Source organism: Haliaeetus leucocephalus, unplaced genomic scaffold (assembly GCF_000737465.1).
Source record: "Haliaeetus leucocephalus isolate CR32 unplaced genomic scaffold, Haliaeetus_leucocephalus-4.0 Scaffold273, whole genome shotgun sequence".
NCBI classification, from domain to species: Eukaryota; Metazoa; Chordata; class Aves; order Accipitriformes; family Accipitridae; genus Haliaeetus; species Haliaeetus leucocephalus.
In genome coordinates, this window is record NW_010972709.1 from 2,457,834 (window position 1) to 2,472,615 (window position 14,782).

Below are 14,782 nucleotides of genomic sequence, written 5' to 3' on the forward strand. Positions count from 1 at the left end.
TGTAATTACAAAAGCTGTTTCACACAACATAAAAAAAAAAAAAAAAAAAAAAAAAATGGGTATTCCATGGGTTTTATTTACCTCCCTTTTAATAGCATTCTCTGGTGACCACGTATTCCAAGTGGTGTTTTCATCTGCATTTGAAATATTTCATCTGCATTTGTAATGGATTCCAAGAGCTTATAACTTACTCTGCAGGCTGAAAGCAATTGTCTTTTGATCAGAAAAAGAATAAAATTAGTATTTCATGTTGCTCTAAGCCACCATGCTTGCCATTTATTAACTGCTGAAATGCTTCTAGTCTCTAGGTTTTTCTCACTAAAGGCCTAGTGTGCTGGGAGAACGGCTTTTTTTCAAAGGGAAAAACCACTGTGCTCCACTGAAAGACAGACCTTGGAAAGCAGTGTATAGATTATCATTCTATACAGCAACACTGAAAAAATATATGGCTATGCTCGATGCTGATGCATTTCTGGGAAATGCTGCACAATAAAATATTCTGTGCTCAAGCAGTCGCCCACTGTGGAAGTGAAGTTACTTTGCTGCTTTACGAGCTTCTTGTCTGTGGGAGCCTGAGTAGGGCTTGGTTATTAATAAAAATGATCAATGTATGCTTCTTCAGCTAACTCCCCACCAGGCAGAGTTTCAGCACAGAGCAAAAGTTTATGGCTGAGTTAAGTCCCCCTGGAAGGAAGGTTTTGTTAGGGAAATGCTGGCAGGGTCCCAAAGATAGCATTGTAAGAGGGGTAATGATAATAAATGTTCCGCAAACGAGATACGACTAGAGTGAGGAGACATCAGGGGAATTAAATAAATGCCCAGCAAGCATATTAGTTTGCATAGTGGATTCAGCCTTTGTCCTAGGGGGAGAGAGGTCCCTTCTCCCCTTTCAATCGTCTGCAGCCATCCAAGATTCCTTCATGCTGGGACAAATGGGATGCAGCAGCGGGACCTTCTGCCGTGGGCTGGGATCCAGGAGTCGCAGGTCACTGTAGAAAGAAGGAAGATGTTTCACAGCTCTCGGGTTGGGTTGGAGTCCAAGCTGTGTTGGGGTCCCATGGTGACTTACTCAGAGCTTTTTTGCCCCCCTGAGGCCTTTGAGCCCATACTAATAGAAATGGCTGAATGCAGTAACAATATTAATTCATTATTATATTTACACTTAGTAAATAATGAGAACAAGCTTTCCAGGCCCAGATGCCCTGACAATAGCAACGATGCTATTGCATGGGAACAGTATGCTCTCCTGATGGGCTGTAAATGTCGTATGTAATCAGTGGTGAGAGAAAAAGTAGCTCACCCAGGGAGTAAATCAGAGCTGGAGCTGAAGTTCAGTGCTGTAAATCATAACTCTTGCTATAAATTTCATGAAGTCTCAGAATAGCTCCAAGGAACACCAACTTGCAATGCATGCAAAGCCCCACCGCTCCTCCAGCAGCTCGGGGCAAGACCACCAGTCTTTACTCCTTTGAGATTTTGCTTGTTTGTGGCTGTTTTTCAGTAATGAGATTGACATGAAAGATGACAACCGCCTGAACCTGTTGCAAGACGGTACCTTGATGATCCAGAATACCAAGGAGTCGGACAAAGGCGTCTACCAGTGCATGGCCAAGAACATAGCTGGGGAGGTCAAGACGCAAGAAGTCGTGCTGCGCTATTTTGGCACCCCATGTAATTGAGCCTTGTGCACCCCTTGAAGGCCCAGCTCGGGCTGGGACTGGGAGTGGAGCTAAGTCAGAGTCAGTCCCAGCTTTGTACGTGCCAAGATGTTCTTGGTGTGCTGGGGAAGAGAGCAGCTAACAGCGTAGCATGGTCTGAGCTTTAGGGGGTTCCTTCACAGGAGTGGGAAACTGGGGGTTTAGAGACTGAAGGGAATTTGGGGCTGGGGAGGGAGTTTGCAGGCTGGGGTGAATTCTGCAGCCCAGAGGTATCAAGGGTGAAGGGGACACGGGAGTGGGGATGCTCCAGTGCTAAGTGACTGGGAGGGAGGAGGTGGTAGGAAGAAGTAGCGCTGGGGGAATTGCTCACGGCGAGGATTTGGAGGTCAGGGAAGAGCCAGGTGATTGCTAGCTGGGTTGCTTGAGGAGTCCCAGCAATTTCTGCCCATAACTGAGCAGGCAGCAGAGCTTCTGGTTTCTGAAGCACTCGTTTCCTTCCAGCCAAGCCCACTTTTGTGATCCAGCCGCAGAACACTGAAGTGCTGATTGGGGAAAGCGTCACCTTGGAGTGTGGGGTCTCTGGGCACCCCCACCCTCGCATCAGCTGGACCCTTGGCACAGGCTCTCCTTTACCGCAGGATTCCCGTTTTGCTATCACCAGCTCTGGAGGACTCTTCATTCAGAATGTCACTTTCTCGGACCAGGGCCAGTACAACTGCAATGCCAGCAACACCGAGGGATCCATCCAGGCGACAGCAAGGATCATAGTGCAAGGTGAGGAGTCCCAGGCTGACGACATTTCTGGGATGCAGTGTTCGGCCAGGGGGCTGTATTTAAGCCCTGTGACTGGTTCTGCTCCCATGAACTGAGAATTAACCTGAGCTTGCTGCCTGAGTTTTTCCCGCTGCTCAGTCATTGCTTTCCCCTCCAGATTCTCCCAGGTTTCTCCTCATTCCCACTGATCAGACAGTAACTGAGGGACAAAGCGTGGATTTCCCGTGCTCTGCTGAGGGTCATCCTCCACCCGTGATTGCCTGGACGAGGGCAGGTACTGCCTCACTTGTCTCACGATTTCTTTCTCTCCCATGCCGTCATCCACGGGATGTGGGTGAGAACAGCTGAGCTGATGGTCCAGGGCGATGACTTGCAGTGGTGACACTGGACAGATGGTGATCAGCAGACCTAGTCACACTAGGAGGTATGTTGTAGATCACCAAGAATGATGTTAAGCACTGAGGAGGGAGCCTCTTGGGTCTTTGACACACTGAGTCATCGTGTCAGAAGGAAGGAGTGTGCTGGTTTTCATCGGCATGAAACCCACGGACAGCCTCGAACTTCGTCCTGCCTTCTTTGAAAAGGGAAGGTCTGGACACTCCAAGTCAGTGGATATCACTGTGTACTGCCTCTCCATCACTGTCATTGATTTGCTCCTCTCGGGGAGCACGGTGCAGAAGAGCACCATTCACCACTGACACACATCTGAGGTTTCTTTTAGGTTAGGAAAAAACGCTTTGGGCCAACAGGTGGTGGTGAACTTTTGAAGTCTCGGGTGGTTGTTAGTGCTGGCTCCACTGAACTGATCCCATCCAGCACTTTCTGGGACAGAAGCCAATAACGCTTGGCCCAGAGGCCCTCCAACTTTTCCTTATGCTTCACAAGCCATAATTAATGGTTTAGTGCTGTGGAGAATTCATGGCTATTGTATTCCAGCTTCCACAGCAATAGCCCTGATGCGGAGTTAAGAAAGACCAGCTGAAATTCTCCTCCACCAGCATGTTCTCCATCTCCTTTAACCTGTTTTCCTCCACTGCCCAGATTTCAGAAGGCATCTCTTAGAGATGTGGAAAGGAGCACAGTGACAAGAAGTAAGGTTAATAACTGCTTTGTAACCAGGTTTGCTAGGTCACTCGGCAATCCAAAGATCAGCCAGGCTTTACAGTGCTTTCATGGAAGGCACGCTAAGAACAAGACAAGAGGAGGAGAAGTGATGGAGCATCGCTCATCTCAAAGCCACTTTTGACACTGTGGGGAGGATTCAGATTCCTTTGGGTATTTGGGGTGAATAAAGAGAGCTCTTATTTGGAGGAAAATGGAGTATTAAAAAAAAAAAGTTGCTAAACTGAGAAGTTCTAATAATTTTGTTTGGGTTTGGTAAGGCATTTAAATTTTCAATTTTTCTCCTTAAATAGAGGGAATATTGAAACAACATAGTTTCCAAACCAAAGAAAATCAAAGTAACAAATTTTAAAAGACAATGCTAAATGTTTCCATTTATTTGATTGAACAGCCAGTTTGGATAATTGAACACAGATTTGCTCTCCATCAGGTGTCACTAAATCTGCAGTTTGCACTAAGGAAAGACTTAGGAGGAAAGAAAAAGGGTACCAGCTCCTTTCCAGTTGCTAAGACAAGACAACTCAGTCATGATCCTGGGTGTGAGAAGAGCAGCATCTGTCCTGTTCCTCACTTAGCAAGATGAAGATGGTATTTCAGGGTGGCTGATGTCATGTTGGGAAGGAAATTACATTTTTAACCGTCACACAGATACCTCCAGAGATGGGCAGAGAAATCTCACAGGCAATTAACAAATCGCACTGCTTGTTTGTCCAGGTGGGCCACTGCCGAATGACCGGAGGCACAGCATCCTCTCCACGGGTACCCTGCGGGTGATGAGGGTTGCTTTGCATGACCAAGGCCAGTACGAATGCCATGCCATCAGTGCCATCGGAGTGAGGACCCTCCCGGTACAGCTGTCGGTGACCCCACGAGGTAAGCTGGTGAGGCTGCGGGAAATAAGGGCTGGCAAATGGGTTTATTAATTTAATGTTACAGTATATAACACACTGTCTGACAAGGCAGGGAATTGCCCTGGTTCCTATGGGATGGGATTTTGCTTTTGCCTGGGAGCAGACATCTAGCCCTGAGAGCTCCATCAGTTGATGGGAAACGTTAAAGAGGTTTCCAGAGGGCCAAGATTTGTAAATTGGAAGAAGCTGCTTCAGTGTTCCTTGAAAATTTATCTGGTAGTCCAGAAAAAGTATAACCGTGGGAATGAAAGTCATCTGATGTGGCCAGGGAACGGGATGGTATCGTTTGGCATCTGCACAAATAAACACTAAGGAAAGGTTATGTGATGAGAAATGACCTTTAACAGCCATCAGATGAGCTCTGATATCTGACCAGTTTGAGTGAAAAATGGGGCCCTTTAATATGTTGGGGAGTTGTCATTAAGAAAATGATTTTTGGGAAAGGAAACAAAGGATTTTTGTTGGATAATTTACAAAAAAATGTATTAATTAAATTCTTAGTGGTTTTTTTTTTTCTATTTTTTAATTTTGGCTTTCCTACAGAATGAATTGTAAGATTCTTTTTAAAATGAAATATTCTGCAAAACAAAATGATTCCTTCTCAGGAAGATTTAACTCTGGCTCTGGACACATTTGTCTTAAACATTAGCAACCAGGTCGTAGGTTCAACTTAAATTTAGGTATTCTAAAATTAAGCCTCTGTAAAATACAAGTGACGCAGGAATGCTTTCATATTTTTAATTTTCTTTTTTGTTCCCATGTAAATAATTGTTCTAAATAAGCAAACATCCCTGCTTGTTCATAAACATGGCAGAATTTTACTAATGGTAGACTGGAGGGAAGGCAACTATCTAGAAACATGAAATTAGTGATGCTTCAAGCACAGAATTCACAGAATATTTTAAGACCAGCAAGATCAATATAATTATTTAATCTGACCTGACTAACACTTGCCAGAGAGCCTCATCCGATAACTCCTGAATCAATTCACGATCCTTGTTTCAGCTAGAGCATCTTTTCTAGAAAGCCTTTGAATTAACGATTTTAAATGACGGAGAACCCAGCACATTCCTATGTAATTGCCCCACAATTACAGAGACACACAGGAGCAGAAAATAATGAATGTAAATTACAGAGGACTTGGTAGAGAGACAGAGAGCACGGGTAAACTGACACCCCTTTGAAGAGCCCTTGCAACAGCAGAAAGAGCCCAGCAGCCCTGGTTTGCCCATACGGAGACGTTTTGCACACAGATTTCTCTGTTTTCTTTGATGCATTTCTTGCACTTGTGACTTTTTTCCCCCCGTGTTGCACAGTGATACCCGTGTTCCTTCATCCCCCCCAAGACGTGGTGGCAGAGACAGGCCAGGACGTTGCCATTACCTGCACTGCCCAAGGAGATCCACGGCCCACCATAACCTGGGTCAAAGTAAGAGATGATTTCATGTACTTGACAGTCACCGGCAAGCAGGAACGCTCCTCCGTGGGGGCATTAAACAACTCGTTAACTGCCTCTCCCAGCTCAACTAGTTAAATCAGTTTCTGCAATGCACATGGAAGAAATTGTGTTTGATGAAAATTTAAGGACCAACGTTTCCACTGATTTGGGGTTTTTAATGGTCTAAAAGAACGGTGCTCTTTCTGAGGCTCGAAGCCTTGCAATCCACATTCCTGTTTTTTCTTGTTCTTCCTTCCAAATGAGTAACTCGAAGCCAGTGACCTTCCAGGATGTTAGAAACGCTTGATTGGCTATTCCTGGAAAAAACTGAAAATGGTTGGTTTTTTTTTTTTTTCTAAGTAGTTTGCCCTTATTTCCAGGATTCCCAGTGGTGGAACTGGATGTTGCCGGTTGGCTCCAGCTTTGATGGGGCAAAGCCACAATCCCTCAAAATCACACTGCAGCCTGGCTGCTTTTTTCAAGAATTTATTAGATGAAGCTCTTCAGACTTTTTCCTGCTGTGCTGTAGTACCTGTGACCTTCAGTGGGACCTGCCCTGCCTTTGAGCACAGTCAGGCACAGAACAAATTAGAGGGGAAAATGCTTGAGCCTCAGTTACCCTGCGGAGGTCTCATGGGAGGTGGGCTCCAGCCAACAGTAGGAGCAGAAGAAAAGAGCCTGGTGGGAGGGCAGCAGAGTAAGCATTAGAGTGGGGCAGGGCAGCAGAAAGATGGTAAGAAAACAGGTGAATAAAAAAGTAAAACCTGAAGCCACTTCTGCTACCAGCCAGGTTGAGAGGTTGGGTTTGAGTGTGCTGCTGCTCGCAGCATTTTGATCAGTGATGCTGCCCAGAGCCAGCAAAAGCTGGTATCTGCAGTTCGAGGCCAGCAAAAATGCATCAGTTTCAGGTTGTCCCCAAACTGAAGACATTTAGACTTACTTTATCTGCCATGAAACTTCTGTGACAGCATCAGGGCACAGCGCTCACTCCAGCCAGCCGGTCTGTAAGAAGTGCCGAGAAATGGGTGGGTTGTGTGTGCCCTGCAGTGAGTGCCTGGAGGTGGACCAGGAGGAGGTCCAGAAGGAACTTGCTGGGGGTCCAGGCAGGACCAGATGTCCTTGGATAGCTTTCTGGTTTCTTTGGAAGAGCAATGCTAACATCTGGTGGCCACGTTAGTTCATTGCAGCCGTCTGCGGGTTCGCTGAATAGGCTGAAGGCTGGGGTGATGGGAAGCTTTCCATACCCTGACACGTTTTCTGTCTTTTCATGGTACAACAGGAGGGTATCCAGATCACAGAGAGCGGCAAGTTCCACGTAAGCCAAGACGGGACCCTTTCCATTCAAGACCTCGGCGTGGCTGACCAGGGCAGATACGAGTGCATAGCCAGAAACCCCTTTGGCTTCACCTCCAGCGCTATGCAGCTCACCATCACTGGTAGGGTATCTCCTGTGGTCCTCGCGAGTCTTCTCTTGCTCTCGCGTGAGGAAGGGCTATGCTGTGTTGACGCCTACGCTTTGAACGGATAACTCTGTTATTTCTTTAGCTTCTTTGCAGACAGGTCCCTCGCAGGCGTGATCGGAGTCGCTCGGTTGTGAAAGCCCATGCACCTCCCAGCTGCTCCTCGCTGTTTTCTCAGCTGAGCTGCAATTGCTCCCTGCAAAGCCAAAGGTGTTGTCTTAAACCACCTCCTGCAAGCCGAGCTGTCGGCGTGCGTGTAGTTACTGCCTCTGCTGGGAGGGAGAAACTTATTAAAATGTGCCAACACGCTCACAAGTCATCGTCTGACCATAACCTCGCACGCCAGGGGAGGGAGAAGGAGAACAACATTGTCGCTGCAAATACAGGGTTTTAAACGTTTGCTCAGACCCTTGGGGATGGGAAATAAGTCGCTCGTTTTCAAGCTACTGCTCCGTGCATTAGGGAAGCGGTAATGAATAAAGAGGAGTAGCGCTCCTCTGCTAGTCAAACCAGAGGTCAAGAGTGGAAATTGTACTTCTTAGAGGGTAAGGAAGAACCGGCAAGGAAAAAAAATCAAAGGCAAGCAATAAGGTTAAAAATATAAGTAAGGGGCTATTCCTCAAGCATGCAGGAATAACCAGCAGGGATAGTGAGTAGCTTATTAGATGAATTTAGTATAATTTTCTATACAGGGATTGTATGCAAGGAGCTGAGAATAATCTGAAAACTCTTTGTTGTCTGAAATTATTCCTAAAATAATTTCTGTGATTTATTCTTGACTGATATCTCATTTTCCAGCGGGCTATTGCATACACCAGTAGCCAAATGGGAACTGGTTTGTACAGACGTGACAAGGGCCCTGGCTTAAGAAATGCATTCTGTAGTATTTTTTAAGAATACATGTGTTTACTTCTGAAGGTATTCAAACAACAGCTTACTTTTTTGATTTAAAATGATGTATCTGATGTGGTAACGCTAAATTTGAACTGAATTAGAAGTGTTCCACGAATGGAAAATTAATATATGAGCAGTACATTCAAATGAATTTCATAACTTTTAGAAGTTTCCTTTGTGGGAATTAAATACATTCTTTTGGGTTAACCCACTGTGATTTTTACATTTTCTTTTTCCAGTTTAACCACCAACCAAAACAGGCATTTATTTGCAAAGCTGTACAGGAGCAAACTCTGACTATGTGTTCCACAGCCATCTCCTGAAAAAATCACCTTCAGGCAGTTAATTTCTTCTTCAGAATATCTGTTTAAAAAAATAAATTCATTATGTTTATGTTGCAAATGGAAACGCAGTTTGACCTGCAGTGGAGTAACTACGGGGCTTGTACTGATACACAGGTTTTCTTGAGCTTGAAAGGCAAATTAATATCGAGGTGAATTTAGGATATTTTGTTCTTTCTTTCTGCTTTGGAAAGCCACGGATGTCGGTCGGAGCGGCGACACGTTTGTAGCCACATCGATACGGGAAGCCATCAGCAGTGTGGACCACGCCATCAATTCAACACGCACTGAGCTGTTTAGCAAGTAAGTGCGTGAAGTGCCACAATCTGAGACTTGAAGGAGAAAAGAGATAAAGATGACAATGAATGAAGCTTTCTCAAATCTCATTTTGTCGTTGACAATCCGCAAATGAAAGCTACGGTATTGTTTCGAGTATCGGAGGTTGAAGCTGCACCATGTAGGATGTAAGGATGTGATAGAGCTTCATAACAGGCATTTGGGATTCTGGAAGAATCTGGTACACAACTATCACCTCTTAATGTCACTTATATTTGCAACATATATTTTGTCAGCTGGAGTTGCCTCCAGAGACAGTGTATAGAAAAGAAAATAATCAGCATAGTCATTTTATAAATGCAACTGACTTTGTGTAGGGTGAACAGAAGTAATAATATAATATTCTAACCATTTCCTCAGTGAAAAATGACTTCTCGAGTGAATGGTAATTCCTTCCTCTTCCACCCCAATATACATTTTTATTGAAAAGATAGTTTGTATTAAGCCCAAAACCTCTGGGTTTCAGCTGTTGAAAAGTGAAAAATAAATTACTATGGCAGAAAAAACCAAAAGATGCTGAGGAAATTAAATACGTGTATTTTCCTGGGGAAAAATATCCTTTCTTTAATCATCTGCAATATGCAGGCAAGCCACATGGGTCTTATGCACTAGTTTTGGGGGTCAAGCACCAGACCAGGCTTAGAGCCTGACTCTTGCTGCCTGTAGAGTCTCATTGCTCTGAACAGAGTCTATTTATTTTAATGTTCCCGCATCACTTCTAATTCCTTGAAACAGACGCCCCAAGACCCCCAATGACTTGCTGGCTCTCTTCCGTTACCCCCGGGACCCCTACACCATTGAAACAGCCAGGGCAGGTGAGATCTTTGAAAGGACCTTGCAGCTGATTCAGGAACATGTGCAACAAGGTCTAATCGTGGATATGAACGTCACAGGTAGGAGAGATTTTATTTCCCTTCTTAACTTCATGCCCATGATTAAATTAAAACAACAATGTGTAGACATGCAGAAAGTTTAAGAAGTGCAACGGTGTACCAAAAGTCCAGGTCAGTTTGGGGCATATCAAGAAGTGTGTTCTCTGGGTTGCAATTCTCTTTTACATCTCACGGTTTTCATAACAGCCGGAGGCTGGTCTTGCGTTTACCATACCAACCCGGTGCTCAGGAAAGTGTTTTCAGTTCCCCGTTTTGCTAAAGATTTCTTGACTGGCTGTGGAAGCTCTAATCTTTAAAAATATTTAGCCATCTAACTCACAAAGGAGTACCTTTATGGATCTGAGGTTCAGTCCCTCATCAGCGTAGTCAGAGATGTTTCCTGCCCTCCAAGTGGCAATGAGAAAAATACTGTAAACTCTGGAGTATTCGAATGCTGCAACAGCAGAAGGGGGATATCACTCCTCTGTCTCCCTACTATTTTGACCTCTTAGCTACAAACTCAGATGGGTTCCAGCCACTCGGGTTCCTTTTATCGAGGCAGGATAGCAAGCAACAAAGCAATGCAACACCAAAAATATTTAGTGTTGTCCAAGCATCCAGCAGCTGGACTCCAAAACTTGCTAGCTGGGACTTCCTTTGTATACAACAGGCATTCCCATACACTGCATGTTTCTACCTATACGTGTGAATCATCATGTAGCAGGCATGTACATTTGGGGCCCGTAAATATTTTTTCCTGCCTGGATGTATTCCAGGGTGCGAGGAGTCTCTCTCCAGGCTGCAGGTCTCGTCTGAGCTGGTCGGACTGCCAGCCTCTCCTCCTCGTTGGTCTGTCAGCATCCGCACAGCACAGCATTATTCAGCGCTTTCGCATGGCGTAGCGCCCTGGCAGTCACCCACAGCTTCCCTGCTGCTTGTCACGTAGAGTTTGGATGGTTGATGGTGCTCGAGGTTGCAGTAACAACCCAGAGAGACGTAAAATAAACCTAGAGTGGAGACCGAGACCACCCCCACAGTTTGGTCTACCAGTCACAACATTTCTGGTTTCCACCTCTGTGCAGTTTATACTAAACACTTTTCCCCTTCTTTTCTTCTCTGTGGGGCTGATATGATCCTGTGCTTCATTTGCCTTCCATAAATTACATAGCAACATGACGATCAGAGACCTGGCTTTCCCGTGCCCACCCAGCAGCGGGTTTCGCACGGAGCCCTTACGTGGGACAGTAGGAACCGGATGGCTGCCGTGGCCATGGTCTGACCTGGTGCTTTGCCTTTACCTTCGCAGGCTATCGGTACAACGACTTGGTGTCCCCTCACTACCTGAACATGATTGCCAACCTGTCGGGCTGCTCTGCCCACCGCCGCACACCGAACTGCTCGGATATCTGCTTCCACAAGAAGTACAGGACCCATGACGGCTCTTGCAACAACCTCCAGCACCCGATGTGGGGTGCGTCTCTCACAGCCTTCCAGAGGCTCCTGAAACCCGCCTACCAGAACGGATTTAACCTCCCCCGGGGGTTTTCCATGGCAGAAGATGCCAGGGACCTGCCCCTTCCTCTACCTCGCCTCGTCTCTACCGCCATGGTCGGGACTGAGACCATCACCCCCGACGACCAGTTCACGCACATGCTCATGCAGTGGGGCCAGTTTCTGGACCATGACATGGACCAAACGGTGGCAGCCATTAGCATGTCCCGCTTCTCAGATGGAGCGCCCTGCAGCGAGGTGTGCAGCAACGACCCACCTTGCTTCTCCGTCATGGTCCCTGCTAACGACCCCCGTGTGAGGAACGGGCGCTGCATGTTCTTTGTCCGCTCGAGCCCTGTGTGCGGCAGCGGGATGACCTCCCTGCTGATGAACTCCGTCTACGCCAGAGAGCAGATCAACCACTTGACGTCTTACATCGATGCCTCCAATGTTTACGGCAGCACAGAGCAGGAATCGCGGGAGCTGCGGGATCTGAGCAGCCAAAATGGGCTGCTGAAGAGAGGGCAAGTTGTGCCCGGCTCGGGGAAGCATCTCCTTCCCTTTGCTGTGGGGCCACCCACCGAGTGCATGAGAGATGAGAACGAGAGCCCCGTGCCGTGCTTCCTGGCAGGAGACCACCGTGCCAACGAGCAGCTGGGTCTCACGGCCATGCACACGCTTTGGTTCAGGGAGCACAACCGCGTTGCCACAGAGCTGTCGGCCCTCAATCCCCACTGGGATGGAGATCTCCTGTATCACGAGGCACGGAAGATTGTGGGTGCACAGATGCAGCATATCACCTATGCCCAGTGGCTCCCCAAGGTCCTTGGGGAAGCTGGGATGAAGATGCTGGGTGAGTACAAAGGCTACGACCCCAACGTCAACGCGGGGATTCTCAACGCCTTTGCCACTGCTGCCTTCCGCTTTGGACACACCTTGATCAACCCCATCTTGTACCGGCTGAACGAAACCTTCCAGCCCATCCGCCAAGGCCACATCCCCCTGCACAAGGCCTTCTTCTCCCCTTTCAGGATCACACAGGAGGGTGGGATTGATCCCCTCCTCCGTGGGCTGTTTGGGGTTCCTGGGAAAATGCGCATCCCCTCTGAACTCCTCAACATGGAGCTGACGGAGAAACTCTTCTCCATGGCACACTCTGTCTCGCTGGACTTGGCTGCTATCAATATCCAGAGAGGGCGAGACCACGGCATCCCACCTTACAACGACTTCAGGGTCTTCTGCAACCTCTCATCTGCACAGGAGTTTGAGGACCTCAGAAATGAGATCAAGAACTTGGAGATCAGAGAAAAGCTCAGGAGGTACTGTAGCCTGGACTTGGAAGCATCAAAATCACTGGAGATCAGTCAGTGAAAAGTTTCTGCTTCTCTCAGGACACCCATCAAATAATCTTCCCAGATATTGCTACCCAGAGATGTTAAGATAGGGTAATAGCTGTGGTTTAAGAACGGGGTAAGACAAATGAGGTCTTTCCAAGTGATCCGTCCGGTTCTGAGTGGAATGTCATCAGGCACTGCTGTGGTGTAGTTTGGGAGCAGATTGAGCCTTGGAGCTATTTTCCAGTGAGACTAAACTGCATCCTATCTGCACTGGCTACCTCTTTCCAAGGCAGGCCTTTATCCCATTGTCTTTTAGATAAGACCATTATAAATATTGTCCAGATGAGTTCCTTGCGTACAAATTCCTATGACGGGATCAGATTTATATTATCCCCACTCTTCGATAGTCTTTTAACTGTTTTTTAATATCTGTTATCCTGCAGTTTATATGGAACTACCAAAAATATTGACCTATTTCCAGCACTGATGGTGGAAGATCTTGTTCCTGGTACCAGAGTTGGACCAACGCTGATGTGCCTGTTAACGACACAGTTCAGAAGGCTGAGGGATGGAGACAGGTATTATCATCGGAGTCAACCCAAAGTCTTTGCTATTCTGTTTGGGGGGATTTGCTCCCTACAGGGAGGAAGAGAACCTGTAATTTTTTATTATTTCTGGTCTTATGATACAAGGAAGAGTCTCCTCTGTCCTGTGCATTTGCAAAAGGACTTGCTACAGTTACTGTCAATGTGTCCTTCCCTGATTTAATGATTCTCATTTCACTGCAGGACACTGAGCACCATTGAGGATGTGCCCAATGTCTCATGCAAATGCTAGCAAATGTCCACAGAAGCTCCTGTCCAATTCCTATTTGGTGCTTGTGTGAATGAGACACGTCTTTGCCCCCTGATACACTTAGGGCAGGAGCATTGCTCACCCGTGCCCCAACGTGCTACAGCAGAGCTGTCCGAGCCTTGGGATTCCCTTCCAAGGGGCTGTACCTGCAGGTGGTGGCATCCTGCAGCTCCAACCAGCAGCTCACGGGGGTTCCTGGGTTCAGAAAAGGGCAGTCTGTGTTTGCAGCTGCCTGACACCAGAATAAAAGCTCCTTTTTGAGGGGTGTGGGTGCTGCCACACAGATGTAGGGGAACACTTCTCCCTCTCCCAGCATCACTCCCCATCTTTTTCTCCTACTCCTGAGTCATGCTGTGATTACAACCCACTGCAGATTTTGGTATGAGAATCCTGGAGTCTTCACACCAGCGCAGCTGACTCAGCTCAGACAGACGTCCCTTGCTCGTGTCATCTGTGACAACAGTGACCACATCCAGCATCTCCAGAGAGATGTATTCCGGGTGGCGGCGTACCCGCAGGGCATGGTCGGCTGCGAAGAGATTCCCACAGTGGACCTCCGCTTGTGGCAGGACTGTTGTGAGGGTAAGGAAGGAGGCTGCTCTAGCACCGACTGACGTGGGGATGGCTCTGGGAGGCATTCGTCACCTGCCGTCAGCTTATATGAAATGCCAGGAGCTGGTTTCATGCTACACCATGAGAACCATCTGTCAGCAAATGGATGCAAAGAGGAGAACAGAACAGCATAGAACAGAACAGAATAGAATAGAATAGAATATTTCAGTTGGAAGGGACCTACCTCTCCTAGCTGAGGGCTTCTGTCTCTGGCAGCAGCCAACAGCCCATGCTTGGAGGACAGACTGAAACAAGACATAGGCATGGTGATCCCCACCATGTATCGCTTTACAGATTCATTTGGGAGTCTGTAAAACTCTGCCATTAAACCACAGATCCTGCCATAGTCCCTTTGTGCTATATTCTGGGTACAGATGTCCAGCTGACACATGGGAATCCATGCGTGATGCATGCCCTGTTACACACCTTGGTTGCCCCCTCCCCTCCGGCATAAGAGATGTGTCGGGGTGGATGGTGAAGGAGGGCAGCGCTGCCTGCAATCCACATGGTTCTGCTTTAAACATGAGTGCTCACTGCAGCCTTTCCCTTCCTTCCTAAGACTGCCAGACACGTGGGCAATTCAGGGCTCTTTCTCAGCGGTTCCGAAGCAAGAGGTCTCCTGGCTTCAGCTACCCAGAGGAAAACCCTGCCAAGCATAAGCCTGCCTTCCCCAGGTGTAGT

At 47.2% G+C, this 14,782-nt stretch overlaps 1 protein-coding gene across 1 annotated transcript in view; it reads left to right on the forward strand.

The window, feature by feature from the left end:
* LOC104833189 (peroxidasin homolog) overlaps positions 1–14,782 on the forward strand; it is a 35,001-nt gene that overhangs the window by 17,243 nt on the left and 2,976 nt on the right. The window contains exons 9-20 of the mRNA XM_010569765.1: positions 1,502–1,671; positions 2,160–2,432; positions 2,590–2,706; positions 4,269–4,427; positions 5,782–5,894; positions 7,183–7,339; positions 8,793–8,901; positions 9,670–9,827; positions 11,113–12,616; positions 13,078–13,212; positions 13,863–14,071; positions 14,661–14,775. Of these exons, the coding sequence (XP_010568067.1) occupies positions 1,502–1,671; positions 2,160–2,432; positions 2,590–2,706; positions 4,269–4,427; positions 5,782–5,894; positions 7,183–7,339; positions 8,793–8,901; positions 9,670–9,827; positions 11,113–12,616; positions 13,078–13,212; positions 13,863–14,071; positions 14,661–14,775 (3,219 nt within the window). The remainder of the gene's footprint in view (positions 1–1,501; positions 1,672–2,159; positions 2,433–2,589; positions 2,707–4,268; positions 4,428–5,781; positions 5,895–7,182; positions 7,340–8,792; positions 8,902–9,669; positions 9,828–11,112; positions 12,617–13,077; positions 13,213–13,862; positions 14,072–14,660; positions 14,776–14,782) is intronic.